The sequence below is a fragment of the Pogona vitticeps genome, chromosome 15 (genome assembly GCF_051106095.1).
Source record: "Pogona vitticeps strain Pit_001003342236 chromosome 15, PviZW2.1, whole genome shotgun sequence".
In the NCBI taxonomy this organism is placed as follows: domain Eukaryota; kingdom Metazoa; phylum Chordata; class Lepidosauria; order Squamata; family Agamidae; genus Pogona; species Pogona vitticeps.
In genome coordinates, this window is record NC_135797.1 from 8,016,755 (window position 1) to 8,044,237 (window position 27,483).

At 44.7% G+C, this 27,483-nt stretch overlaps 1 protein-coding gene across 3 annotated transcripts in view; it reads left to right on the plus strand.

The window, feature by feature from the left end:
• LOC144584852 (immunoglobulin superfamily member 11-like) overlaps positions 1–25,155 on the plus strand; it is a 42,195-nt gene extending 17,040 nt beyond the window's left edge. For 2 of the 3 annotated variants that reach the window (XM_078382016.1, XM_078382017.1), the window contains exons 5-9: positions 13,159–13,276; positions 15,352–15,413; positions 17,059–17,176; positions 19,297–19,358; positions 24,978–25,155. In XM_078382016.1, coding sequence (XP_078238142.1) covers positions 13,159–13,276; positions 15,352–15,394 — 161 coding nt within the window. In that variant the 3' untranslated portion in view covers positions 15,395–15,413; positions 17,059–17,176; positions 19,297–19,358; positions 24,978–25,155. Of the gene's footprint in view, positions 1–4,509; positions 4,628–6,722; positions 6,785–13,158; positions 13,277–15,351; positions 15,414–17,058; positions 17,177–19,296; positions 19,359–24,977 lie in introns of those variants that run through there. The other variant, XM_078382018.1, reaches the window with a different exon arrangement.
• Positions 25,156–27,483: the final 2,328 nt, after the last annotated feature.

Consider the following 27,483-nt stretch of genomic DNA (forward strand, 5'->3'; position numbering starts at 1 on the left):
CAACTAGACAACAACAATTCCCTCCACCCCTGCAAGTATCAGCTATTCCATTTTAGGGTTGGAAAGAATATTTGCTTAATCGTTCATTCCTATCAGGTTAGACTAACAAAAGGAGACATTTTGATGAGGAATTGAAAGGAACCATGAGATTCCTTGCCTCCATCTGAGAGTAAATTAATAGGCACATCCCCCCTCAGTAATTTGTGCAAAATATTTTTTGCACATAATATATCTTGTGATCTTTCCTTTTGGTAAGTCAAATGTACACAGAGCAACTATAGAAGAACAGGTTGATTATTAAGAAAGATGCAGCCCCTCAATTGTTTAAACAAAGCAGCAATTCTACTAATTAGTTTGGGACAATTTGCACAATCATGAAACAGCATTTTTTAAAAGGCCGTTGTTGTGCAAAATGAACCATGTTTTCGCATACATGGGAAATTTTGCACAAAATGTTAATTCTCAGTGATACAACAACTCACAAGTGTTGCACATTCCTTGCCATGCTAGGACAAGAAAGTAGAGTATGAGACAAGGATTTATATCACTATTAGAGATGGGAGTATTCGTATTCAAGCCTCTCTGCTAAGTCGAAGAATGGCTCACCGAATGCTATCTCCGGAGCCTTTGGAAGGTTCCACGGCGCCCGCACCCACAGCTGATCAGTGAGTGGACCATCCGGCCCCGTGGGGCTGGACCCTCATTATGTCCCCCTCTAATACCCCCATCTCTAATCACGATTCCACACTGTCATTGTCCGAAATCTTGTTGCTGAGCATAGTACATCGCAACTAGAGTAGTTGTAATTTACAGAGTAATTGACTCACCCGATCCATACTGAGCCAGATAGCCTACTTGAGTGCAATTTACTTATGCCAATCAAGAGGATTTCAGCTTTTGTGTCCAGTTTATAATTTTGTGGCAAATTTTTGTGTTCTGTATTTAGCTAGGTTGTCCTCAATCAATGGCAGACACCTTGGTTACCACCAACACCACACTTAAAGACTGTCAACTTTGTAAAACTTACCAGAGCTTGATCTGAGCGTCCACACTCCAATAAGACATCAGAAAAGAAATCTGTGAAAGTATTACAGTAATACAAGCACAACAATTCAAATACAAGTATGGTGAACTAGTCATATTCAGTTCAGTGATGCACACAATGCAGCATATAGATAGAGCACTTGGCGCCCTCTAGTGGAATTTCTGATGTTACTAATTGAATTATTAAAAGGGAACACATCTCATACTGTAGTAGTCTTTTTGACAAATTGGCCCCAAGTCATATCCAAAACAAGAGACCTCTCTGCTGTCGTGTAGTACAATGTAGTTTACATTTTGTTTCTGTTCTGGAAGCAGGCTGTAGTGGAGTGCGAGTCAGGCACAAAAGTATAGTTTTGATTCTGTGTCCTTGCTGGCTGCAACTTAGCTCTTCTCGCCCTGTATGTCCATCAGAGATCTACATGATAACATCATGTAGCCAGTTGCAAGGGAGGGCAGTGCTTCCTTCCACTCTGAACAAGTAACATTCTCATTACTTCTTCAGACATTTCTGCCCAAAATGTTGAAAAATCAAATGATTTTTCTGTGGTAGATATACTCATGTGCATACATTCTCTGTCTCATCCACACACACACACACACACACACACACACACACACACACACACACACACACACACACACACACACACACACACACACACACACACACACACACACACACACACACACACACACACACACACGTATTGAACATCCCTGTGTTAGAAGGAATGAACAATTCCATAAATGCACATTCTTAGGCTGAGTCTTAGCACATAACCTTTTACAACAAGAACACTCACTTTCACGGATGTTTTGTCAGGATCCTTTAGTTTCATTTGTTTACCAACTATACAGCACACACACACACACACACACACACACACACACACACACACACACACACACACACACACACACACACGTATTGAACATCCCTGTGTTAGAAGGAATGAACAATTCCATAAATGCACATTCTTAGGCTGAGTCTTAGCACATAACCTTTTACAACAAGAACACTCACTTTCACGGATGTTTTGTCAGGATCCTTTAGTTTCATTTCTTTACCAACTATACAGCACATTTTTCTTCTCAACTGAAGTGCAAAGTTGCCTGTAAACAGGAGCCTATTTGAGCCAATGTGGTACTTGAGATTGTCAGTGAAGGACGCCCTGTGTGCTCCACTACCTTGAGAGGCTAGGTTGCGGAGTACGCGAGACAGGGCTTTCTTTGTACGGGTATCTTGATGGTTGAATTCCCTCTGAGGGAAAGTGAGTCTGGCTCTATGCCTGTTGAGTAGAGATGTACATGAACCTTGGTTCGGAGGTTCATGCCAGTTTGTAGGTGTTCATGCCAGTTTGCACCTGTGGTGCCATGTGTTCCCTTCCCCGACCTCTCTGGCTGGATTCCCCACTCACCCAGACTGGTTTGCAGTCCTCTCCTCCTCCTCTTTACCTGTCTGATAAGTCGCTGGCAGGAGCATGGGCTTCCCTTCCCTGCCCCACCTCATTGGCTGATTGCACTCGCAAACAGGAAGTCAGGACTGGTTGAACAACCGAAGAGGAGGATGAGAGGAGCATGCTTTGATTGGGGAATAGGGGATCCAGCCAGGGAGGCAGAGGAAGGGAACACGCAGCACCTGTGGTGTCATGTGTACAATCTGGCATGAGGCTCATGACCATCTCTTCTGTTGAGCATCTGTCATGCAGCTAGTTCTCTACTATTTCATATTGTGTCTGGTTTATGAAAATAGTTTTAATTGGTTTTTTAAAAAAAACAATGTTTAAAAAATCTATTTTACTGATCATCACTTTAGAGGCACACTAGCAGATGTCCCACTGATTCAGTGAATGTGTTCTAGCTTGGTCTAATCATTCATTTTAGTTCAAAAGAAGCAAAATACTCGCTAAGGAGGAGATAATTTCTGCAACCAAAACCACATCTTTACCATGGTATTAAAAAATAACTCAGCAGTAAGAAGATGCTCTTCAGATAGCAAGTAAATGACAATGAAGTTACTCTGAGGAAGGAAAGCAAAGTTTAATAAGTTACTTTTAAAAATAATGACTGCAGTCCTCTGAGTGTTTGCATACATTAGCTTTTGCAGCTAATTGATGAGGTGCTGATGTGCATCTCAGGTACACTGTGAAGAGGAGAATGACTGAGAAATGCCCCAGCATGTTATCAACTGGCCACAATGAACCAAGGCAAATTACACAAACCTTATGTGAACAGCAGTAGGATTCTGACCAACGTCCAAGTTCTGTGCTGATTCAGTTCCCAGCATATGCAGGGAAACTCCTATGCTTGAATGCTTCCATGTGCAAATAATTTTTCATAGATAGAAAGTTATCAGATCTGGAGAAGAAAGTATTCCCTTAAAGGATAGCCTTTCATGGTTCTAAGGATTCCCTTAATTGCATAATACTTGGGTGTGACTATCCAGTGTTGGTATAAGGGTCAAGACCTTGTGCAGGGTTCTGAGGAGGACAGTGGACATAGGCAGTTGTAAGCATGATGGCAATGTTTCTAAAATGGTATCCTTTTGCTCTTGTCTGTGACCTCCTTCTACTAGTGATCCAGGGTGATCCCCTACAGACTTTCCCCTTCAGCCAAAATATTGGAGCCTCAGCTTCAGGATCTGTTCTTCCAGTGAGCACTCAGGGTTGATTTCCTTCAGAATGGACAGGTTTGTTCTCTTTGCAGTCCAGGGGACTCTCAAGGGTCTCCTCCAGCACCACAATTCAAAGGCATCAATTCTTCGGCAGTCAGCCTTCTTTATGGTCCAGCTCTCACTTCCGTATATCACTAGTAGAAAAACCATAGCTTTGACTATGCGGACCTTTGTCGGCAAGGTGATGTCTCTGCTTTTTAAGATGCTGTCAAGGTTTGTCATCACTTTCCTCCCAAGAAGAAGGCGCCTCCATAGGGCAATGCCACGGCTTTTGAATTTGTTTCAGTCTGTGCTTCCATTGGTGGAACTTTTGACCAAACAAGGCTAACAGACCAGCGTGCGATTAATTTCTCAGACATTCACAAAATGGCTTGGATAGGGAATTTCTGAGAGTTATCTGTATTCTCGTGGGTACCGTCCAAAACCTGCCTCTAAAGGTCTTTAGCCGAATCCAACCAGAAAGTGCTCTTGATGACCAGCAAATAAGCAAGCACTGCCCTCAGCCCTCCTTCTGGCGGGAGGAAAGAAAAGGGCCTTTCCCCACCAAGAATAGGTTGGGTCTGATCCTTCACAGGGGCAGCAAAGTAGGCTTCTGGATGTGCATCAATAGCTATACTGGATACTCTTCATGAGTATAGTTTGGGCAAGTTGGTTTTTTGGCCCATCGCTCCCTGAAGGCCTTAATCAGGATGGCCAATGGCTGTGTGGGGTTGGGAGCTGTGGGCCAAAAAAGACAACACACCATTTCTCCAGATCTACATGGACTAACTCTGAACATGGTCATATTCCAGGAAAAAGGCAAGGTGCAAAGAAGCACAATCCACAACCGACCACATACAGATCCAGGCACTCGGAGGAGCACTGGAATATTCATTCCTCAGCGGGAGGATCCTTCAAGCCGGAGCCGCGGTGAGAAATTACATAGAAACCCTAATTCTAGAGAATTTATAGACATGCCGGACTGTGTGGAAGGCAGACCTCACTTCCCAAATTGAACAATACTACCTTAATAGGTTTGAATTCCTCTACGAATTTGGTGTGGATGTGTCGTCAGTGCAATTTCAAGCCGGGCTGCTTCCTTTTTAGCTTTTCATAGCTGTCTTTCCCTTTTCAAAAACAACCTCCTTTGTGGAATGAAGGGGAACCCAACCCCGATTTCGGGGATTTGGTGGGCACCGATGGTGTGAGGTTTCATGTTGGAACACCAGGAACAGTGCTAGGGTTAATCCAAAAGATAAAAATTAAAGGAATAAAAAACTGCTTTGTGTGGAACTCCCTGCCACAGGATGTAGTGGTGGTGGCATCTGGCTTAGATGCCTTGAAAACCGGATGGGGCAGGATTCTGGAGGAAAATCCCATCCCAAGTGACAAGCCACGATGGGGATGTATAATCTCCAGGCTTCGAAGGAAGGCCCCTCGAAATGCCAGATTTGGGGGTGGGATCAGGAGACAAGGATCTCGTGTCTGAGGTGCTCCCAGAGGCATCTGGTGGGACCACGGTGAGAGACAGGAAGCTGGATGAGATGGGCCCTTGGCCTGATCCAGGAGGGCTCTTCCTAGGCTCTTACGTTCTTATGTAACTGAGATACCCTCTGGTACCTCCTCCTGGAGTTATGGCAAGTGACAAATACTTAACACAAACACAAATAATATTCTGTGTACTATTTTGCAATGTCTTATTAGCAGCAAAAAAACCCACACAATTTTACATTTCTTATAAATCATATGCATATTCTGTAACTTTACCTTTCAACGAGGAAGATTTTTACAGAATCTTTGTAGCCGGGATGAGGAAAGTAAATTCACTCTGCTGGCTTCATTGCTTTCCTGGGATCAATTGAGATCTGCTCTTCATGTGACATCTAGATCTGCCCCTTCCTGAAAAACCATTCCCCTTCTCCTTACGGAGGGGTGGTTGAGCCTCCAAGCTTTCTTCTCCACCAGGAACACCTTGTTTCTCCCACGTTCAGGATAACAGTAGGCGAACAATGGGATTTCTCCCTCCCATACTTGTGTTGCTCAGGGGAAACATGAGTGAGTGGTCCTGGTGGAATCCTGCAGCCATTCTTCATCTTCAAGATACTAGAACTAAAATATCCTCCTGGCCCTCTTCTGTTCCACACAGAAAACACAATCAGAGATAACATTTGTAATTTGAGATGGGGCTATTCATATTCGTATACGCACAGGTAGACATAACGAGGGTCCGCCCCCCTTGTGCCTACCCGTCCACTCACGTGCTCTGGAGCAATTGGAAGGGGGCATGGAGCCCGCAGCAGCAGCGGACAGGTGAATGGACAGTCTGGCCCACGGGGGCTGGACACTCATGATGTCCACCTGTGCGAGGCTACTCATATGTTTATATGGATACCTGGATGCCCCCATCTCTAGTTGCAATCCCATTGCTGTCTTGAATCAGGGATGGTTGTGGGATCTCTTTTGCCTTGCTTACATTTTCTCTTGGAAAAGGAGTGGGATGGGATGAGGAATCCTCGTGGTATCTGAGGTCAGTCATGGTCGTGGATTCATCCTGCGTGTCCCCAAGGGGGAGGGAAGTGGAAATAATAAGAAGTCTCGCCAATACCCCTGATCTGAGTATTAGGAGAATTAGATCTCCAATCAGAAAGAGCAGCAGGATTTCTGTGCTTGTCGCTTGCCATCTCCGGTGAAAGGGGAGATGTGTTTCAGGAATCTTCCCATATCCAAGGAGTGGAAGACTGAGGAGGAAGAGGAGGAGGAGGAGGAGGAGGAGGAGGAGGACGAAGAGCCCTTGGACGCCTTAGAGGACAGACCCTGTTGGTTATGGGGTCAGACTTTGAGGTTTTCTTCCCCATTCCTTACAGATGTTTCCATCTTCCTTAAACAGTTCCTTCCCAAATTTCCCAAGGATAGTTAAACAGATTGGATGGGGGAAATCAGTATTTTCATATTCATTTTTTACTGTGGATATCTGGGGAAAGAAAAACAAAGGAAATATTGAAACATTTTCCTCTTGAATTTACAGAGACCTTGAGAAGTGTTCTTTCCTCTCATTCACCCACTCCTGATTCGTTGACTGTTAATCTAGTAAGTATGTCAGCCCAATTCGGGTCTCCTGCCTTCAGGAGAATGTTAGGAGTTGCGTAAGAATTTTGCAAAATGCTGCCCTAAGAACGGCAACTAAAAGGTGGGGATGTTTTAAGAGAGGATCCACATCTTCAGTGTCTCCTTGAATTTCCTTCTATGTGAGGCTCTGCCCATGAGATCCCCTCCCTTGCCTGTCAGAAGCGTTCTGGGAGGACATGGAAAGCATGGCCTATGTGAGGTTGACAGACACCTTTTTACCCATGGAGTAAAAAAATGGATCTCGGGATTGTGTCCTAAGACTGTAGCTACTAAGCAGCCAATGTGTTTGGACCTGATTAACTATGAGATCGAGGGAAATAGACTAGAACACAATGATGAATGGACTGAATGAAATTTAAAACATTATTAATTCTCACCCTGAGGATGATGGTGGCACTGGTTTATTATGTAATTGTATTTTATTCTGGTGTTAGATTTATGTTGTTTAGATCAGATGTTTGTTTAATGAATTTGTTTTAAAACAAACTGGATGAGGGAGGGAAGATACTCTCTTTAAAATAAACAATGCCAGAGAATCCCTTGCTAACACAGCCTGGCTGACTTTGAAACACCCCCCCCCCCAACATACAAAAAAAGAAATCTAAAGAAATTGTGTATGCAGGGGAAATCAGGGGGGGCGACAGAAAGGTAGAGGCCGTAAGGGAAGTGGGATGGAGGAGCCATGTGAATTTCAAACTGAGTGTCAAAATAACACTTCTGTCTGGGTTGTACACCCTTCGAGAGATTGGAAATCCCCCCCCCCAATTTTTGTCTGTTCTGAATGGCTGCTAACGACCCTCCTGGTTTCTGTACTATTTTAGCATATCGCTAAACATTATGTATTACACAAAAGAAGTGAGGAAAATTTCAGTGCCTCTCAATTTTTTTGTATGTTTCATTTCAAATATATACTATCTGAGGAAACAGAAATGTCTGTCTTTCAACTTAAAATACCTGATTATGATCCATTGTCTGCATCTGTGGGTGGGGTTATTCATATACAAATACGAATACCCCCATCTCTAGTGTGGGCCTAAGGCCCTACGTACTCCTCCTAAGGCTAATTTTCAACGCTGATCCCTCCAGATTCCCCCATTCCCCATTTTGGCTTTTGAATTTTTTTCAGTCTGGTCTTCCATTGGTGGAACTTTTGACCAAACAAGGCTAACAGACCAACATGCGATTAATTTCTGAGACACTCACAAAATGGCTTGGATAGGGAATTTCTGAGAGTTATCTGTATTCTCGTGGGTAACGTCCAAAATCTGCCTCTAAACGTCTTTAGCCGAATCCAACCAGAAAGTGCTCTTGATGACCAGCAAATAAGCAAGCACAGCCCTCAGCCCTCCTTCTGGCGAGAGGAAAGAAAAGGGCCTTTCCCCACCAAGAATAGGTTTGGTCTGATCCTTCACAGGGGCAGCAAAGTAGACTTCTGGATGTGCATCACTAGCTATACTGGATACTCTTCATGAATATAGTTTGGGCAAGTTCGTTTTTTGGCCCGTCGCTCCCTGAAGGCCTTGATCAGGATGGCCAATGGCTGTGTGGGGTTGGGAGCTGTGTGCCAAAAAAGAAAACGTACCCTTTCTCCAGATCTACATGGACTAACTCTGAACATGGTCATATTCCAGGAAAAAGGCAAGATGCAAACAAGCACAATCCACAACCGACCACATACCGATCCAGGCACTCAGAGGAGCACTGGAATATTCATTCCTCAGCGGGAGGATCCTTCAAGCCGGAGCCGCGGTGAGGAATTACATAGAAACCTCCTTTGTGGAGTGAAGGGGAACCCAAGTCCGATTTGGGTGATTTGGTGGGCACCGATGGTGTGATGTTTAATGTTGGAACACGAGGAACAGTGCTAGGTTTAATCCAAAAGATAAAAATTCAAGGAACAAAAAAACAAAACTGGTTTCACTTAATATAATGGATCATTGTAATTCAGTTTCCTTACATGCAAACAGTGCAGGGATCTTATGGACCTCCAGCGGGCAAAACATCATAAAATTCAACTGCCTTCATTTCATAGAGAGTGTGGATTCCTGACAGGTCAAACAGATCTTTCCAGTGGAGAAAAAGAAATTAGGGTGTTGGAAGTAAAGGGAAAAGAGCTCCCCATCTGACCCTGGGGGCTGACTGAGAAAGCTCCTGGGTGCCTCCTAGACCAAGGCATTTTGACCAGGTGCACAGCGACTCAAAGGATGCCTGGGTGGGGGCCCCTCCCTTCTGAGGAAAGGCTACACCGTTTGGGGCTCTATAGTCTAGAGAAAAGGCGCCGGAGGGGGGAACATGATTGAGCCATATGAAATTATGCATCAGTTAGAGAAGGTGAATAGAGGGAAGCTCTTTCCCCCCCTCATGCAATACCAGAACCAGGAGGAATCCACCCCAATTGAGTGTTGGGAGAATGAGAAGAGACAAAAGAAAATATCTCTTTATCCAGCGTGTTTTTAGTCTGTGGAACTCCTTGCCACAGAATGTGGTGGTGGTGGCATCTGGCCTAGATGCCCTGAAAACCGGATGGGTAGGATTCTGGAGGAAAATCCCATCCCAGGTGACAAGCCACGATGGGGATGTACAATCTCCTGGCTTCAAAAGAAGGCCCCTCAAAATGCCAGATGCAGGATAGGAGGGTCAGGAGACAAGGATCTCGTGTCTGAGGTGCTCCCAGAGGCATCTGGCAGAACCACGGTGAGAGACAGGAAGCTGGACGCGATGGGCCCTTGGCCTGATCCAGCAGGGCTCTTCCCATGTTCATACATTCTCATGTAACTCAGATGCCCTCTGGCACCTCCTCCTGGAGTTACGGCAAATGACAAATACTTAACACAAAAACAAATAGTATTCTGTGTAATGTTTTGTAATGCTTTATTAGCAGCAAACAGAAAGCAACTTTACATTTGTTATAAATCATAGGCATATTCTATACTTTTACCTTTGGACAAGGAAGATTTTTAGAGAGTCTTTGTAGCCGGGATGAGGAGAGTAAATTAACTCTGCTGGCTTGATTGCTTTCCTGGGATCAATTGAGATCTGCTCTTCATCTGACACCTAGATCTGCCCCTTCCCGAAAAACCATTCCCCTTCTTCTTACGGAGGGGTGGTTGAGCCTCCAAGCTTTCTTCCCCAACAGAAACGCCTTGTTTCTCCCGAGTTCAGGATAAAAGCAGGCGAACGATGGGATTTCTCCCTCCCATATTTGTGTTGCTCATGGGAAACATGAGTGAGTGGTCCGGGTGGAATCCTGCAGCCATTCTTCATCTTCAAGATACGAGAATTAAAATATCCTCCTGGCCCTCTTCTGTTCCACACGGGAAACACAACCAGAGATAACATTGGTAATTTGAGATGGGGCTATTCATATTCGTATACGCACAGGTAGACATAACGAGGGTCCGCCCCCCCCTTGTGCCTGCCCGTCCACTCACCTGCTCTGGAGCCATTGGAAGGGGGCATGGAGCCTGCAGCAGCAGCGGACAGGTGAGTGGACAGTCTGGCCCCCGGGGGCCGGACCCTCATGATGTTCATCTGTGCGAGGTTACTCATATGTTTATATGGATGCCCCCATCTCTAGTTGCAATCCCATTGCTCTCTTGAATCAGGGATGGTTGTGGGATCTCTCCTGCCTTGCTTACATTCTCTCTTGGAAAAGGAGTGGGATGGGATGAGGAATCCTCATAAGTATCTGAGAGCAGTCGTGGTCGTGGGTCCATCCTGCGTGTCCCCAAGGGGGAGGGAAGTGGAAATAATAAGAAGTCTCGCCAATAGCCCTGATCTGAGTAGTAGGAGAATTAGATCTCCAATCAGAAAGAGCAGCAGGATTTCTCTGCCTGTCGCTTGCTATCTCTCGTGAAAGGTGAGATGTGTTTCAGGATCCTTCCCATATCCAAGGAGTGGAAGTCTGAGGTGGAAGAGGAGGAGGACGAAGAGCCCTTGGACTCCTCAGAGGAGAGACCCTGGCAGTTATGGGGTCAGACTTGGAGGTTTTCTTCCCCATTCCTTACAGAAGTTTCCATCTTCCTTAAACAGTTCCTTCCCAAATTTCCCAAGGATAGTTAAACAGTTTGGATAGGAAAAATCAGTATTTTCATGTTCCTTTTTTAGTGTGTGTATATTGGGAAAGAAAAACAAATGAAATATTGAAATATTTTCCTCTTGAATTTACAGAGACCTTGAGAAGTGTTTTTTCCTCTCATTCAACCACTCCTGATTCGTTGACTGTTAATCCAGTAAGTATGTCAGCCCAATTCAGGTGTCCTGTCTTCAGGAGAATGTTAGGAGTTGCGTAAGAATTTTGCAAAATGCTGCCCTAAGAACGGGAAAGAAAAGGTGGGGATGTTTTAAGAGAGGATCCATATCTTCAGTGTCTACTTGAATTTCCTTCTACATGAGGCTCTGCCGATGGGATCCCCTCCCTTGCAGGTTAGAAGCGTTCTGGGAGGACATGGAAAGCATTACCTATGTGAGGTTGACACACACCTTTTTACCCATGGAGTAAACAAATGGATCTCCGGATTGTGTCCTAAGACTGTAGCTACTAAGCAGCCAATGTGTTTGGACCTGATTAACTATGAGATGGAGGGAAATAGACTAGAACACAATGATGAATGGACTGAATGAAATTTAAAAAATTATTAATGCTCACCCTGAGTATGAGGGTGGCACAGGTGTATTATGTAATTGTATTTTATTGTGGTGTTAGATATATGTTGTTTAGGTCAGATGTTTGTTTAATAAATATCTTTTAAAACAAACTGGAGGAGGGAGGGAAGATACTCTCTTTAAAATAAAAAATGCCAGAGAATCCCTTGCGAACACAGCCTGGCTGAATTTGAACTTCCCCTCCCCAAACATAACAAAAAAAATCTGAAGCAAAGGTGTATGCAGAGGAAATCAAGGGGGGGGGAGACAGAAAGGTAGAGGCAGTAAGAGAAATGGGATGGAGGGGTCAAGGGAATTTCAAACTGAGTGTCAAAATAACACTTCTCTCTCCATTGTAGCCCCTTTGGTAGATTGGAAATCCCCCCCTTTTTTCAGTTGTGAATGACAGCTGAGATCCTTTGTGGTTTCTCTACTGTCTTATCATATCTCTAAATTATATGAATTACACAAAAGAAGTGAGGAAAATTTCAGTGCCACTCAATTTTTTTTAATGTTTCATTTCAAATGTATACTATCTGAGGAAAAAGACACACGTCTGTTTTTCAACTTAATATACCTGATTATGATCCATTGTCTGTATCTATGGGGGATATTCATATACAGTGGTGCCTCGCATTACGATGTTAATTTGTTGTAGCAAAATCGCTGAAGAACAAAAACGTCGTAAAGCGAGAAGAAAAAAATCCATTGAAACGCATTAAAAGCCATTTAATGCATTCCAAAGGGCTGTAAACTCACCATCCAACACAGATCCTCCATAGGGTAGCCATTTTCGGTGCCTGTGCAGCGAGGAATCTGTCCCAGAAAAAAGCGGGGGAGCATTTTGTTTACCCCATGGCCATTTTGAAAGTGCCAATCAACTGTTGGAAAATCATCGTTTTGCAAAGAATCGGTTCCCGAAGCAGGGAACCGATAATCGCAAAGTGAAATTCCCCCATAGGAAATATCGTTTTGCGATTGCAAAAGCGATTGTTAAAAAGTTCATCGTAATACGGTTTCATCGTTAAACGGGGCAATCATAATGTGAGGCACCACTGTACAAATACGAATACCCCCATCTCTAGTGTGGGCCTAAGGCCCTACGTACTCCTCCTAAGGCTATTTTTCAACCCTGACCCCTCCAGATTCCCCCATTCCCCACCACGGCTTTTGAATTTTTTTCAGTCTGCGCTTCCATTGGTGGACCTTTTCACCAAACAAGGCTTACAGACCAACATGCGATTAATTTCTCAGACACTCACAAAATGGCTTGGATAGGGAATTTCTGAGAGTTATCTGTATTCTCGTGGGTACCGTCCAAAATCTGCCTCTAAACGTCTTAAGCCTAATCCAACCAGAAAGTGCTCTTGGTGAACAGCAAATAAGCAAGCACAGCCCTCAGCCCTCCTTCTGGCGGGAGGAAAGAAAAGGGCCTTTTCCCCACCAAGAATAGGTTTGGTCTGATCCTTCACAGAGGCAGCAAAGTAGGGTTCTGGATGTGCATCACTAGCTATACTGGATACTCTTCATGAGTATAGTTTGGGCAAGTTCGTTTTTTGGCCCTTCGCTCCCTGAAGGCCTTGATCAGGATGGCCAATGGCTGTGTGGGGTTGGGAGCTGTGGGCCAAAAAAGAAAACACACCATTTCTCCAGATCTACATGGACTAACTCTGAACATGGTCATATTCCAGGAAAAAGGCAAGGTGCAAACCAGCACAATCCACAACCGACCACATACCGATCCAGGGAATTGGAGGAGCGCTGGAATATTCAGTCCTCAGCCGGAGGATCCTTCAAGCCGGAGCCACGGTGAGAAATTACCTAGAAACCCTAATTCTAGAGAATTTATAGACATGCCGGGCTGTGTGGAAGGCAGACCTCACTTCCCAAATTGAACTATAGCCCTTTAATGGGTTTGAATTCCTCTACGAATTTGGTGTGGATGTGTCATCAGCGCCATTTCAAGGTGGGCTGCTTGCCTTTTAGCTTTTCATAGCTGTCTTTCCCTTTTCAAAAACAACCTCCTTTGTGGAGTGAAGGGGAACCCAAGTCCAATTTGGGGGATTTGGTGGGCACCGATGGTGTGAGGGTTAAATGGTTAAACACCAGGAATGGTGCTAGGGTTAATCCAAAAAATTAAAATTAAAGGAATAAAAAACAAAACTGGTTTCTGTGGAACTCCCTGCCACAGGATGTGGTGGTGGTGGCATTTGGCTTAGATGCCTTGAAAACCAGATGCGGCAGGATTCTGGAGGAAAATCCCATCCCAGGTAACAAGCCACGATGGGGATGTACTATCTCCAGGCTTCGAAGGAAGGCCCCTCAAAATGCCAAATGCAGGAGAGGAGGGTCAGGAGACAAGGATCTCATGTCTGAGTTGCTCCCAGAGGCATCTGGCGGGGACACCGTGAGAGACAGGAAGCTGGACGAGAAGGGCCCTTGGCCTGATCCAGCAGGGCTCTTCCCATGTTCATACATTCTCATGTAACTTAGGTGCCCTCTGGCACCTCCTCCAGTAGTTATGGCAAGTGACAAATACTTCACCGAAAAACAAATGCTATTCTGTGTAATGATTTGTAATGCCTTATTAGCAGCAAACAGAAAGCAACTTTACATTTGTTATAAATCATATACATATTCTATACTTTTACCTTTGGACAAGGAAGATTTTTAGAGAGTCTTTATAGCCGGGATGAGGAAAGTAAATTAACTCTGCTGGCTTGATTGCTTTCCTGGGATCAATTGAGATCTGCTCTTCATCTGACACCTAGATCTGCCCCTTCCTGAAAAACCATTCCCCTTCTCCTTACGGAGGGGTGGTTGAGCCTCCAAGCTTTCTTCCCCAACAGAAACGCCTTGTTTCTCCCACGTTCAGGATAAAAGCAGGCGAACGATGGGATTTCTCCCTCCCATACTTGTGTTGCTCACGGGAAACATGAGTGAGTGGTCCTGGTGGAATCCTGTGGCCATTCTCCATCTTTCAGGTTCTAAATAAGAATAAAATATCCACCTGGGCCACTTCTGTTCCACACGGGAAACGCAACCAGAGATAACATTTGTAATTAGAGATGGGGGTATTCGTATTCATATACGCACAGGTAGACACAACGAGGGTCCGCCCCCCCCCTTTGTGCCTGCCCGTCCACTCACCTGCTCTGGAGCAATTGGAAGGGGGCATGGAGCCTGCAGCAGCAGCAGTCAGGTGAATGGACAGTCTGGCCCCCGGGGGCTGGACCCTCATGATGTCCACCTGTGAGGGGGTATTCTTATTTATATATGAATACTGATACCACATCTCTACATGCAATCCCATTGCTGTATTCAATCCGGGATGGTTGTGGGATCTCTCCTGCCTTGCTTACATTTTCTCTTGGAGAAGGAGTGGGATGGGATGAGGAATCCTCGTGGTATCTGAGGTAAGTCATGGTCGTGGGTCCATCCTGCATGTCCCGAAGGGGGAGGGAAGTGCAAATAAGAAGTCTCGCCAATAGCCCTGATCTGAGTAGTAGGAGAATTAGATCTCCAATCAGAAAGAGCAGCAGGATTTCTCTGCCTGTTGCTTGCCGTCTCTCGTGAAAGGTGAGATGTGTTTCAGGAATCTTCCCATATCCCAAGAGTGGAAGTCTGAGGAGGAGGAGGACGAAGAGCCTTTGGACTCCTCAGAGGACAGACCCTGGCGGTTATGGGATCAGGCTTGGAGGTTTTCTTCCCCATTCCTTACAGAAGTTTCCATCTTCCTGAAACATTTCCTTCCCAAATTTCCCAAGGATAGTTAAACAGGTTGGATAGGGTAAATCAGTATTTTCATGTTCTTTTTTTAGTGCGTGTATATTGGGAAAGAAAAACAAATGAAATATTAAAACATTTTCCTCTTGAATTTACAGAGACCTTGAGAAGTGTTCTTTCCTCACATTCACCCTTTCCTGATTCGGTCACTGTTGATCTCGTAAGTATGTCAGCCTAATTAGGGTCTTGTGTCTTCAGCAGAAAGTTAGGAGTTGCGTAAGAATTTTACAGTATTCTGGCCTAAGAATGGCAAATACAAGGAGGAGATGTTTTAAGAGAGGATCCATGTCTTCAGTGTCTACTTCGATTTCCTTCTGTGTGATGCTCTGCCCATGGGATCCCCTTGAAGTGCTCTGCCAGCACATGGAAAGCCTCACCTATGTGAGGTTAACACACACCTTTTTACCCATGGAGTATACAAATGGATTTCCAGATTGTGTCCTACGACTGTAGCTACTCAGCACCGAATGTGGTTGGACCTGATTAACTACGAGATGGAGGAAAATAGACTAGAACAAAACGCTGAATGGTCTGAATGAAATTTTAAAAATTATTAATAATCACCCTGAGGATGAGGGTGGCAGAGATGTATTATGTAATTGTATTTTATTGTGGTGTTAGATTTATGATATTTAGGTGAGATGTTTCTTTATTAACTTTAGTAAAAAAAACTGGAGGAGGGATGGTAGTCTCTTAAAAAAAAACAATGCCAGAGAATCCCTTGCTATCACAGCCTGGCTGACTTTGAACCCCCCCCCAACATACTAAAAAATAAATCTAAGGAAATGGTGTATGAAAGGGAAATGGGGGGGTGACGGAAAGGTAGAGGCAGTAAGGGAAGTGGGATGGAGCAGCCACGGGAATTTCAAACTGAGTGTCAAAATAACCCTGCTCTCTGGGTTGCAGCCCCTTCGATAGATTGGAAATTCCCCCCCCCTCAATTTTTGTCAATTCTGAATGGTTGCTAACGGCTCTCCTGGTTTCTATACTATCTTAGCGTATCTCTAAACATTACACAAAAGAATTGAGGAAAATTTCAGTCCTACTCAATTTTTTGGGTATGTTTCATTTCAAATGAAGGAAATGAAGGAAAAAGACACACATCTGTCTTTCAATTTACTATACCTGAGTATGATCCATTGTCTCTACCTTTGCGGGGGGGGGTGGTATTTGTATACGAATGTGAAAACCCCCATCTCTAGTGTGGACCTAAGGCCCTACGTACCCCTCCTAAGACAATTTTTCAACACTGATTCCTCCAGATTCCCTCATTCCCCATTTCGGCTTTTGAATTTTTTTCAGTCTGCGGCTGCATTGGTGGAACTTTTGACCAAACAAGGCTAACAGACCAGCGTGCGATTAATTTCTCAGACACTCACAAAATGGCTTGGATAGGGAATTTCTGAGAGTTATCTGTATTCTCGTGGGTACCGTCCAAAATCTGCCTCTAAACGTCTTTAGCCTAATCCAACCAGAAAGTGCTCTCGGTGACCAGCAAATAAGCAAGCACTGCCCTCAGCCCTCCTTCTGGCGGGAGGAAAGAAAAGGGCCTTTCCCCACCAAGAATAGGTTGGGTCTGATCCTTCACAGGGGCAGCAAAGTAGATTTCTGGATGTGCATCACTAGCTATACTGGATACTCTTCATGAGTATAGTTTGGGCAAGTTCGTTTTTTGGCCCGTCGCTCCCTCAAGACCTTGATCAGGATGGCCAATGGCTGTGTGGGGTTGGGAGCTGTGGGCCAAAAAAAATAGCACCATCTCTCCAGATCTATATGGACTAACTCTTAAAACGGTAATATTTCAGGAACAAAGCAATGTGGGAACGAGCACAATTGCAGTGAGACCATCTCCCGATCCTGTTGCTGGGCCGAGCACTGGCGTATTCAGTCCTCTGTGGCAGGATCATTCAAGCCAGAGGCATGGTGAGAAATTATATGTAAACCCTAATTCTAGAGAGGTTATATGAATGCATGGCTGTGTGGAAGGCAGACCTTGTCATCCCCAAGATCCCCTAAAAGATACTTTACGGTTGAACAGAGAGGGTCCGGGCGTAAGCGCAGTCCTAATTACGCTGAGTCGAGTCCCGGTAACCCAGCAAGGCAGCTACACTTACCCTTTCCGCAAGTCTGTTCTAATAACCAATTAAAAGAGAAAAAACAAAAAATAAAAATCATCAGTTGTGGAGTCTGCCAAGACAAACAAAACTCAGGCAAAAAAAGGACTTTGGTAGCACACTCTGTGGCCCTTTACCATCTGGCTCTGCAGATTTGTTGTTCAAGAGACCAAACTTAGGATTTTACGAGTTATTGTTTTATTAGAAAAATTAAGTATTTTAGAGATATTCCATTTGTTGCGAAAGCATAGCATAAACTACATTTCCATAAAGTATAGCAGTTAGAATCTTAACAAATTCCAGCTAGCAAAAATAAAATGAAAAAACTCTTTAAAAAACTGCTTAGAAGGTAGGCCAGGCATAGCCCCCCCCTTCTTCTATGCCTTCTCTGGACCACATCTTAGCATAACACTAAAAACTAGCATCTGGAACTCAAAACTCCATTCTAGTTCTCAGTCCTAAAATCAGTACCAAAACCAACCTTTCTCTCTGTCTCCATTCTCCATTGTCCTCCTTACTGGGACCTCCCTTCTTCTTCTTCACTCTTCTCAGACGCTAATCAATCAGCGTAAAGGGCTGTCTCTTCTCGCCACACCTCCAATTCCCACGAGAAGTACAGGGGTTGTATTCGCGAAGGCTTTCACGGCCCGGATCTATTTATTTATTGATTGATTTGATTTGATTTTTACCCCGCCCCTCTAGACCATGTCTACTCTAATGGTTGTTGTGGGTTTTTTGGTTTCTTTGGCCGTGTTCTGAAGGTCCTTCAACTTTCAGAACATGGCCAAAGAGCACCCAAAACCCACAACAACCAGTACAGGGGTTGTTGTCCCTCGTCTTGGTGTTGTGTCTTGGTTCCTTATCGTCTCAGGCCAAGGCTGCTACTTGGAATTTTCCATCCGGCTCGAGGAGAAAACTTCCTCGGAGCATCCAGTCATGCTAACACAGAACCAGTATGGATCCTTCTACAATATTCCATGACTACAAATCCCATTCATAATTCACAGTTTTAACCTTAATAATCTATACCGTGACAGACCTCACTTCACAAATGAATTACAAATTGAATTACAAATGAATTCACAAATTTGTAATTAGAGATGGGGGTATTCGTGTTCATATACGCACAGGTAGACATAACGAGGGTCCGCCCCCCCCTTGTGCCTGCCCGTCCACTCACCTGCTCTGGAGCAATTGGAAGGGGGCATGGAGCCTGCAGAAGCAGCGGACAGGTGAGTCGACGGTCTGGCCCCCGGGGGCCGGACCCTCAAGACGTTCACCTGTGTGGGGGAAGTCTTATTTTTATATGGATACCGGCATGCCCCCATCTCTAGTTGCAATCCCATTGCTCTCTTGAATCAGGGATGGTTGTGGGATCTCTCCTGCCTTGCTTACCTTCTCTCTTGGAAAAGGAGTGGGATGGGATGAGGAATCCTCGTGGTATCTGAGGTCAGTCATGGTCGTGGATTCATCCTGCGTGTCCCCAGGGGGGAGGGAAGTGGAAATAATAAGTCTCACCAATAGCCCTGATCTGAATAGTAGGAGAATTAGATCTCCAATCAGAAAGATCAGCAGGATTTCTCTGCCTGTCGCTTGCTGTCTCTCGTGAAAGGGGAGATGTGTTTCTGGAACCTTCCCATATCCAAGGAGTGGAAGTCTGAGGAGGAGGAGGAGGAGGCGGAGAAGGAAGGGCCCTTGGACTCCTCAGAGGACAGACCCTGGTGGTTATGGGGTCAGGCTTGGAGGTTTTCTTCTCCATTCCTTACAGAAGTTTCCATCTTCCTTAAACAGTTCCTTCCCAAATTTCTCAATGATAGTTAAACAGATTGGATAGAATAAATCAGTTTTTTCATATTCTTTTCAAGTGGGGGATACTTTGGGGGCAAAAAACAAATAAAATATTAAAACATTTTCCTCTTGAATCTACAGGGACCTTGGGAAGTGTTGTTTCCTCACATTCACCCTCTCCTGATTCAGTCACTGTTGATCTAGTAAGTATGTCCCCCCAATTCGGGTCTTATGTCTTCAGAAGAATGTTAGGAGTTGTGTAAGAATTTTACAGTATTCTGCCCTAAGAACAGTGAATACAAGGAGGGTATGTTTTAAAAGAGGATCCACGTCTTCAGTGTCTACTTGAATTTCCCTCTATGTGATACTCTGCCCATGGGATCCCTTCCCTTGCCTGTTAGAAGCGCTCTGCCAGCACATGGAAAGCATCACCTATGTGAAGTTGACACACACCTTTTTACCCATGGAGTAAACAAATGGATCTCCAGATTGTGTCCTAAGACTGTAGCTACTAAGCACCCAATGTGGTTGGGCCTGATTAACTATGAGATGGAGGAAAATAGACTCGAACACAATGCCAGAAATAGTGTGGACCTCACACATACCAATGGTTGCTTGGTTCTGTTGCGCCTTTCACACATTTTCTTCTGCAAAGTATTGTTCCGTAGAATCTGCCTTAATCCCTTTCAGTTCATCTCTTTCTGCCACTCTGGACACACCTGGCCTGCTCTTGCAGGGAGCTATTTTCTCCTCCTTTCCCTCCTTGTCGCTCCCTCGCCCATTATCTTTCCTCATGGTCTTCTTTAGCTCATTGTGCCTTTGAAGGAGAAGGAAGAGAAACCAAGCAGACTTTGTGTATCACATTCCATTCACCTGCCATGCACCTGGAGCAATTAACAGGACGATAGCGTTCCGGTCGACATATGCTCTAGACGTTCTCTGTGTCTCTTTTCTGCCTTTGAAGGCCTTAAGGGCTGGCCAGAGGCCTCCCTGCTCCTCCGCCTCTTCTCACGGCCTGGTCTCCATCAATCCCGAAACTGGAACCATCTGATGGTTGTTGTGGGTTTTTCGGGCTCTTTGGCCGTATTCTGAAGGTTGTTCTTCCTAACGTTTCATCAGGGTCTGTGGCCGGCATCTTCAGAAGACAGCACTCTGTGCTCTGGTGTGGTTGGCTTGGGAGTGCAGTATTTATGGCTGTCAGATAGGCTTTTGTCTTCCCCCCCCCGTAGATGGGTGATTAGTGTGTCTTGTTGTGGGTGTATTGTTGTGATAAGGAGGAGAGATTATCTGTCACTGTGATTGATGTGTGTCATTAGATGGTGTTTTGTGCATAGTGATCTCCGGTCCTTGTGGCTGGGTAGAGTTCGTTCACCTTTTGCACGCTGTATTTTTCAGAGCTGGGAGCCAAGTTTTGTTGAGTTTCAAACTTTCCTCTTTTGTGTTGAAGTTCTGTTGGTGCTTGTGGATTTCAATGGCTTCCCTGTGCAGTCTGATGTAATGATTGCTGGTGTTGTCCAGTATTTCAGCATTTTGAAATAGAATCTCATGTCCAGTTTGTTTTAGGGCATGTTCAGCTACTGCAGATTTTTCTGGTTGTTTTAGTCTGCAGTCTCTCTCATGTTCGTTGATACTGATGTGGATGCTTCGTTTTGTGGTTCCAATATATACCTGGCCACAACTGCAAGGTATCCGGTACACACCTGCAGTGGTGAGGGGGTCCCTTCTGTCCTTTGCTGACTGTAACATTTCTTGTATTTTTGTGGTGGGCTTGAATACTGTTTGTAGGTTGTGTTTTTTTCAAAAGTTTCCCCATACGTTCCGTGACCCCTTTGATGTATGGCAGAAATACTTTATTTTTGGTTGGATGTTTTTCTTCTTCAGTTCAGTGTTGTTTTTTTGGTTTGATGGCTCTTGTGATTTCATTTTTGGAGTAGCCATTTGCCTGTTGGGCCCAATTCAGATAGTTGAGTTCAGTGCTGAGAAACTGAGCTTCACAGTTCCGATTTGCATGGTCTACCAGTGTTTTGATTCTGCCTCTTTTTTGCTGTGGGTGGTGATTGGAGTTTTTGTGTAGGTACCGGTCTGTGTGGGTGGGTTTTCTGTAGACCTTGTGTCCCAGTCGGAGGTTAGTTTTGCATAGGACCATGACATCTAGGAACGGGAGTTGACCCTCTATATCTTTTTCCATGGTGAATTGTATATTTGGGTGGATGCTGTTGAGATGGATGAGAAATTCTTCCAATTTTTTTTCACCCTGACTCCAAATTGCTAAGGTGTCATCCACATATTGGACAATGCCTACAAACAGTATTCAAGCCCACCACAAAAATACAACAAATGTTACGGTTGTATTACCTGTTGAGAGTTATGGGAACTCGTTTGATTTCCTCAAAAATGCGCAGCAAGAAGTGCCAGCCGGTTGGGCAGAATTAGCTGGAAGTTCCCCTTTTTAGTAACCGTCCCTCACCAAACACTAGCGCATAGAAATAATACTCAGGAGGCTGTTTTTTGTATTAAATAAAGAACTCTCTATTGTACTCACTTGGGTAAGCATTCTTAAAGGTTTTCAGCTTCATACAGAAAGAAGAAACGTCAAGGTATCTAGGCTCAGAGAGCCAACTGTGGAAATGTTACATCTTGAAGTGTGTGCAAGAGAGAGAGAGAGAGAGAGACATGTTCTGAAGAGGCCCAAGGCCACAGAGACTGGCAAAATGTTAGGAAGAACAACCTTCAGAACACGGCCAAAGAGCCCGAAAAACCCACAACAACCTTTAGATCCGGGCCATGAAAGCCTTCGCGAATACATTGAAGCCATCTGCTCTGAGGCCTCTTCATTTCCGCTTCCCCGTTTCTCCACTCCACCATCTCCCACCTTTCGGCTTTTTCTGGTCTCACTTGATAAGTTGGCTACTCTTGTGCCCTCATCTAACCTGCCAAAGTCTTAATTCCCTTTTGTCATCTTTTGACCCCTCTGCTCCAAATTGATCTACGACCCTCAAAAGTTCTCAGTGACCTTAAAGATTTTTCTATTCAGTTGATTCTCACCTTTAATTTTCTGTCCTCTTTAGCAGGTGCCCCTTGCTCTTTAATTCCTTTGGACTGGGTGTCGTTCTCTTCCGAGCTTTTCTCCCCGTTCTTCTGTGAGGTGAATCTCTCCTTTCGCAGGGACTTTCTTGTCTGTCTGCTCCTCTGTCCCTAGGCGTTCCTCCTCAGCTTTCAGTACCACTTGTCGGCTGATGACACCAAAGCTCTTGAACTCTATCCCAGGATTTTCTCCTCTATCTGGTATGTCTTGTTGCCTGCACCATATTTCCACTTAACTGAGCACGTGCAGGACCGACTCCTTTAACTTTCGTCACAAGTGATTCTCTTCTCAGGTGGCTTGGCTTGAAGTACACGTTTTTAATATATTGGTTGAATTCTTTTTAAATATTGCAATATTTAGATTTTTTGTGCTTTTAATAGTTTCTTTTCGTACTGTAAGCCTCCTTGGATCCTATTTAGGAAAAAGGTAGCAGAAACATAGATAAATTCGTAATTAATTAATTAACTAACTAACTATCTATTACTTTCTGCTTGATCCCCCAGGCCAGTCTATTGCCAATTCATTCATATCCCTGCTTTGCAACACTGCTAAGATCCAAGAAATCAAAAAGAAATGTAAAGCTACGTTGTTGCTGTCATGTGCCATCAATTTGCTTCTGACTTTGGGCGACTCTATAAATGAGCAGTCTCCCAAATGCCCTGTCCTCAACCGCTCAGCTCCAGCACACTCAAGCCTGTGGCTTCTTTTAGAGAGTTAGACCATCTCAGTTTGGGACATCCTCTTTTCCTGCCTTCCACCTTTCCTAGCACTGTGATCTTTTCCAGAGAACTCTGCCTTCTCATGATGTGCCCAAAGAAGGACAGCCTCAATGTATTGCCGAAGGTTTTCATGGCCGGGATCCGATGGTTGTTGGAGGTTTTTCGGGCTGTTTGGCCACGTTCCGGAGGTTTTTCTTCCTAATGTTTCTCCAGTCTTTGTGGCCGGCATCTCTGGAGGAGAGGAGCTAGAACTCTGTCCGTGTTCTCGTTCTATCAGAGTTCTAGCTCTTGTCCTCTGAAGATGCCGGCCACAGAGACTGGCGAAACATTAGGAAGAAAAACCTCCGGAACGTGGCCAAACAGCCCCAAAAACTTCCAACAACCAAGGACAGCCTCCGCTTCAGCATTTTAGCCTCCAGAGATAGTTTATTTATTTATTCTATTTATATCCTCCCTATCTGGTCGATATGACCACTCTAGGCGGCTAAGTTCAAGCTTGTTTTGCTCAACGACCCACTTGTTTGTATTTCTGGTAAAGTCTGCAAAGCTCTTTGGCAGCACATTTCAAATGGATCAGTTTTTTTGTTTTTTTGTTTGTTTAAACTGTCCAGCTTTCACACCCACACAGGGGGATTGAAAATACAAGGGTGTGGATGCCCTTGGTCTTGGTTTCCGATGACACCTCCTGACCCTTTCTCAACTTTGGCAGCTGGCAGCCTCTCCCCATCTCCTTGCTAGACACAAAGGGACACTTGATAGGACAAATTCTTTGCCAAGCTCAATCAAGGAGCGGAGATAACCGCAAGAACCGAGCATCAGTTCAGTGGTAACTAGAGATGGGCACGAATCTCAGTTCGGAGGTTTTTATGCATGGCACTCCAGGTGCCACACGTTGCCTTTGCCCACCTCCCGGCTGGATCCCCCACGCGCCAGCTGCCGCATGCTCTGCTCCTCTGGCTGTTCAACCGGTCCCTGGCAGGAGCAGAGATTTGCCTGTCCTGCCTACTTGTCTGAAGGGTCAAACAGCTGAGGAGAAGGACAGGAGCCGGCCGGTGAACGGGAGATCATGGGGGGAGGAATGCCTATGAACCAGCACGAACCTCTGAAATGGGGTTTGTGCCCATCTCAAGCTGGAACCTCGTTTTCCAGCTAATTAATAAATAGCCTGTTATTTCCCGGTGGCTCCCGGTATGGTGTAGGGGATAGAACGACGCCTTAGGACTCTGGAGGCCTGGGTCTGAAACGCGGCCTAGCTATGGGACCTCCCTGGGGGTGTGTGGACTTGGTGAAAGGGCTCCTTAAACATCTCACCTACTTTGAAAGCCCTATTAGGGCAGCTGCAGATCACTTCCAGCTTGACAGCACATAGTTAGCTAACTAGTTCCATTCTCTCGATACCCTTCGTATCCATCGATGGAATGGCAAGTGCAACTGGGTGGTGGGGGAGAATCATGTTCACTTTCAGCCTCTTTCTGACCAAAGAATAGCGCTTCTTTAGAAGTGGAACTCCCTGCTTTGCTTTCTTTAAACAGAGGGCTCTTTCTTGCAGAAACTCAGCTCAATCAGTTTACCAGGGAGTGAAAGGGACCATCCGCGTCCTCCATTTCTAGTGGCTTCCCAAGCTTCCCAGCACCTCAAACACGCTTGTTGTTTGTAAGCTCGCTGCTCCAAAAATGTCATTGGCCTCCTAGAACATCCCCACCACTGTTGTCACTGCTGTCTGCTTCCTGGTCCCCAACCTTGGGCCTCCAGATGTTCTTGGACTACAAGTTCCAGAAGCCTTCACCACCACCTCTGCTGGCCAGAATTTCTGGGAGTCGAAGTCCAAGAACATCTGGAGGCCCAAGGTTGGGGACCACTGCATTCATTGCCAGACTTCTTCAGCTTTAGCCACCTTTTATAAAACGGAGGCTAATTCTTCGATTTTTATTCTGGGTGAAGTTGTGATGGATGGTTCTTCTTGCCACCTACAGCTTGTGCTTAACCATGCTCAAATCATTTTTTTCTTCCTTAAACAGGACGATTGGTTTGCCCAAAGGGCCAAGAAGAAAAAAGATTCCAATGTGTGAAAAGTTTAAGAAGGTCACTCAGCATGCAACAATCATTTAAAAGAATGATCAGCTTGTTGAAGGTTGAACAATAAATTGTGATTTATTTATTTATTTTTTGATCATAGAATAAATTTGCTTAATCTTCTGCTTGTGTATTCATCTCTTTTGTCCTTTTCCTCTTCTGTCGTGAATGACGGGCAAGAGAAATTCTAGTCCTGATTTGCAACACACTGCAGCTTCCTGGTTTCGTCCAAATATATAAAAAAATCATCTCTACAAACCTCTGATCTTAACTTGTACAAGATACATATAGTCACAGTTTTGTAAAGTAACTATATGTATCTATTTTATATTGATGTGGTTTTACTGGTCTTTGGCTGTAATAAAGTACAAGCTGTCAAATTTATTTTCCCAGTTTCTGGAAAAAACATGGATCCATTCTTGAATGCAATATCCCAAGTACTTGATGAGGACACCCAAATACAGCCATTAAATTAGCCATATTTTGCTCCTCTGTATTTCGAGAAGAACGCTGGTTTCAGGGCCAACTACACTACATTTCCCACAGAATAAAATCAAGGTTACAGCTAGATGGTGACATTCGAGCTGCAGTCTTCCCAGCCATCCTTTCTGTGTTCCAGAAGGGTTTCCCCCACAAAAATCTACAGCCAGTTCAGAAATGAGCAGACAGAAACCCTGAGTAGACACAGTGACACTCTGTTACCCCATATGAGGAAAATATGCCTGAAAGCTAAGTAAGTATTCTGGTTTGATGAATCAAACTGTATTTATTTTTTGTTAAATATTTTTTTGATAAAAACCACCAGTTACCATATATAATCCAGTATAAGCCTAGTTTTTCAGCCTAATTTTTTATGCTGAAAAAGCACACACCCCCTCGGCTTGTACTCGAGTCAGTGTCAAAATCACATGTTCTCCTTCTGCAGTGCTGGTGTTCTCCGGACTCCCCCACTCATCTACGGGCACCTGGAGCTTCTGTGGGTGGTCCGATGACCCGGATTAAGTGCCCTGCATTTTTCAGACTGGCAGGCAGACGCCGTGCTGGGAGGATAATAGCAGTCTATGTCCAAATGAAAGAGTTGTAGATGAAAAGTTTTTCCTCCGCAGTGTGTCAGCAGGTAATTCAAAGACCACTCTAAACAGAGTCACAATGAGGGCATCTTTGTTTACAAGCCCAGGGAAGCCCATTCACTCCCTCCTTCTTCCCTGTCAGCTATGTCTCTTAAAGATCTTGAGGGGAATGTCTGCTCCTAGGACTCTCTCCCATCCTTCTCTCCTTCTGCATATTCTATGTACCCACCTTCCTCCTCCCAATTTGATGGGTATCAATTTTTATTTTTGAAATTTACCAGTAGCAGCTGCATTTTCCACCCTTGGCTTAAACTCGAGACAAGAAGTTTTCCCAGGTGGGTTTTGTTTTTTGTTTTTGTAAAATTGGGTGCCTGGGCTTATATTTGTGTCGGCTTATACTCAAGTATAAACGGTAGTTATTTGGAAACACTCACAGCAGTCACCCCTCATGGCTGGTTAAAGTCAATTCTGAACAGTAGGAGCAAATAGAAAATGAAGGCTCTTAGTCTCTTGTAAAATCACTCCAGGCTGGTTTTAGGGGAAAGGAATGGACCTCCGTGGCACCTGTGGTGCCGCTCTTCGTATTCATCCCCAGGGATACGAATACGAAGCAGCCACGTCTCTTTGAGATCGTACGTCATAAAACTAATTTCTCTTATTTACCAATATTTTTACAGACCTCACAGAGAGGACAGGGTCTGTTGTGCTAAGAATTATTTCAAACAACATGCTGTCATCCCAGGTCCAGTTACATTTCTAAATTGTATGAGTTAACGATCCTAGACAAGCAGAGTTCATTAGAAATACAAGAGCAGCAAGAATAAACACCTGTAAATACAATACATATATACAGTATTGGCACCTGGGAAAGATAACATCCCTGCTGAAGTGCTGTAAAGAGATCATCACCCCCCAGCTGTATGAAGTCTTTTGTCTATGCTGGAGGGAAGGTGGAGTACCACAGGACATGAAGGATGCAAACATGGTCACGTTGTAGAAGAACAAAGGAGACAGGGGCGACTGCAATAACTACCGCCACATCTCTCTTCTCAGCGTTGTAGGGAGGCTGCTTGCCCGTGTTGTACTGAAGAGGCTCCAGGTGCTTGCAGACAGAATCTATCCAGAATCACAGAGTGGATTTCGAGCTAATAGATCCACCACTGACGTGGTATTTTCCCTCAGACAGTTGCAGGAGAAATGCAGGGAACAACAACAGCCACTCTTTGTGGCCTTCATAGACCTTACAAAAGCATTTGATCTGGTTAGCAGGGAGGGCCATTTTAAAATACTTCCCAAGATTGGATGTCCACCTTGACTCTTTAACATCATCAGGACCTTTCATGGGGGAATGAAGGGCACCGTAGTTTTTGATGGCTCAACA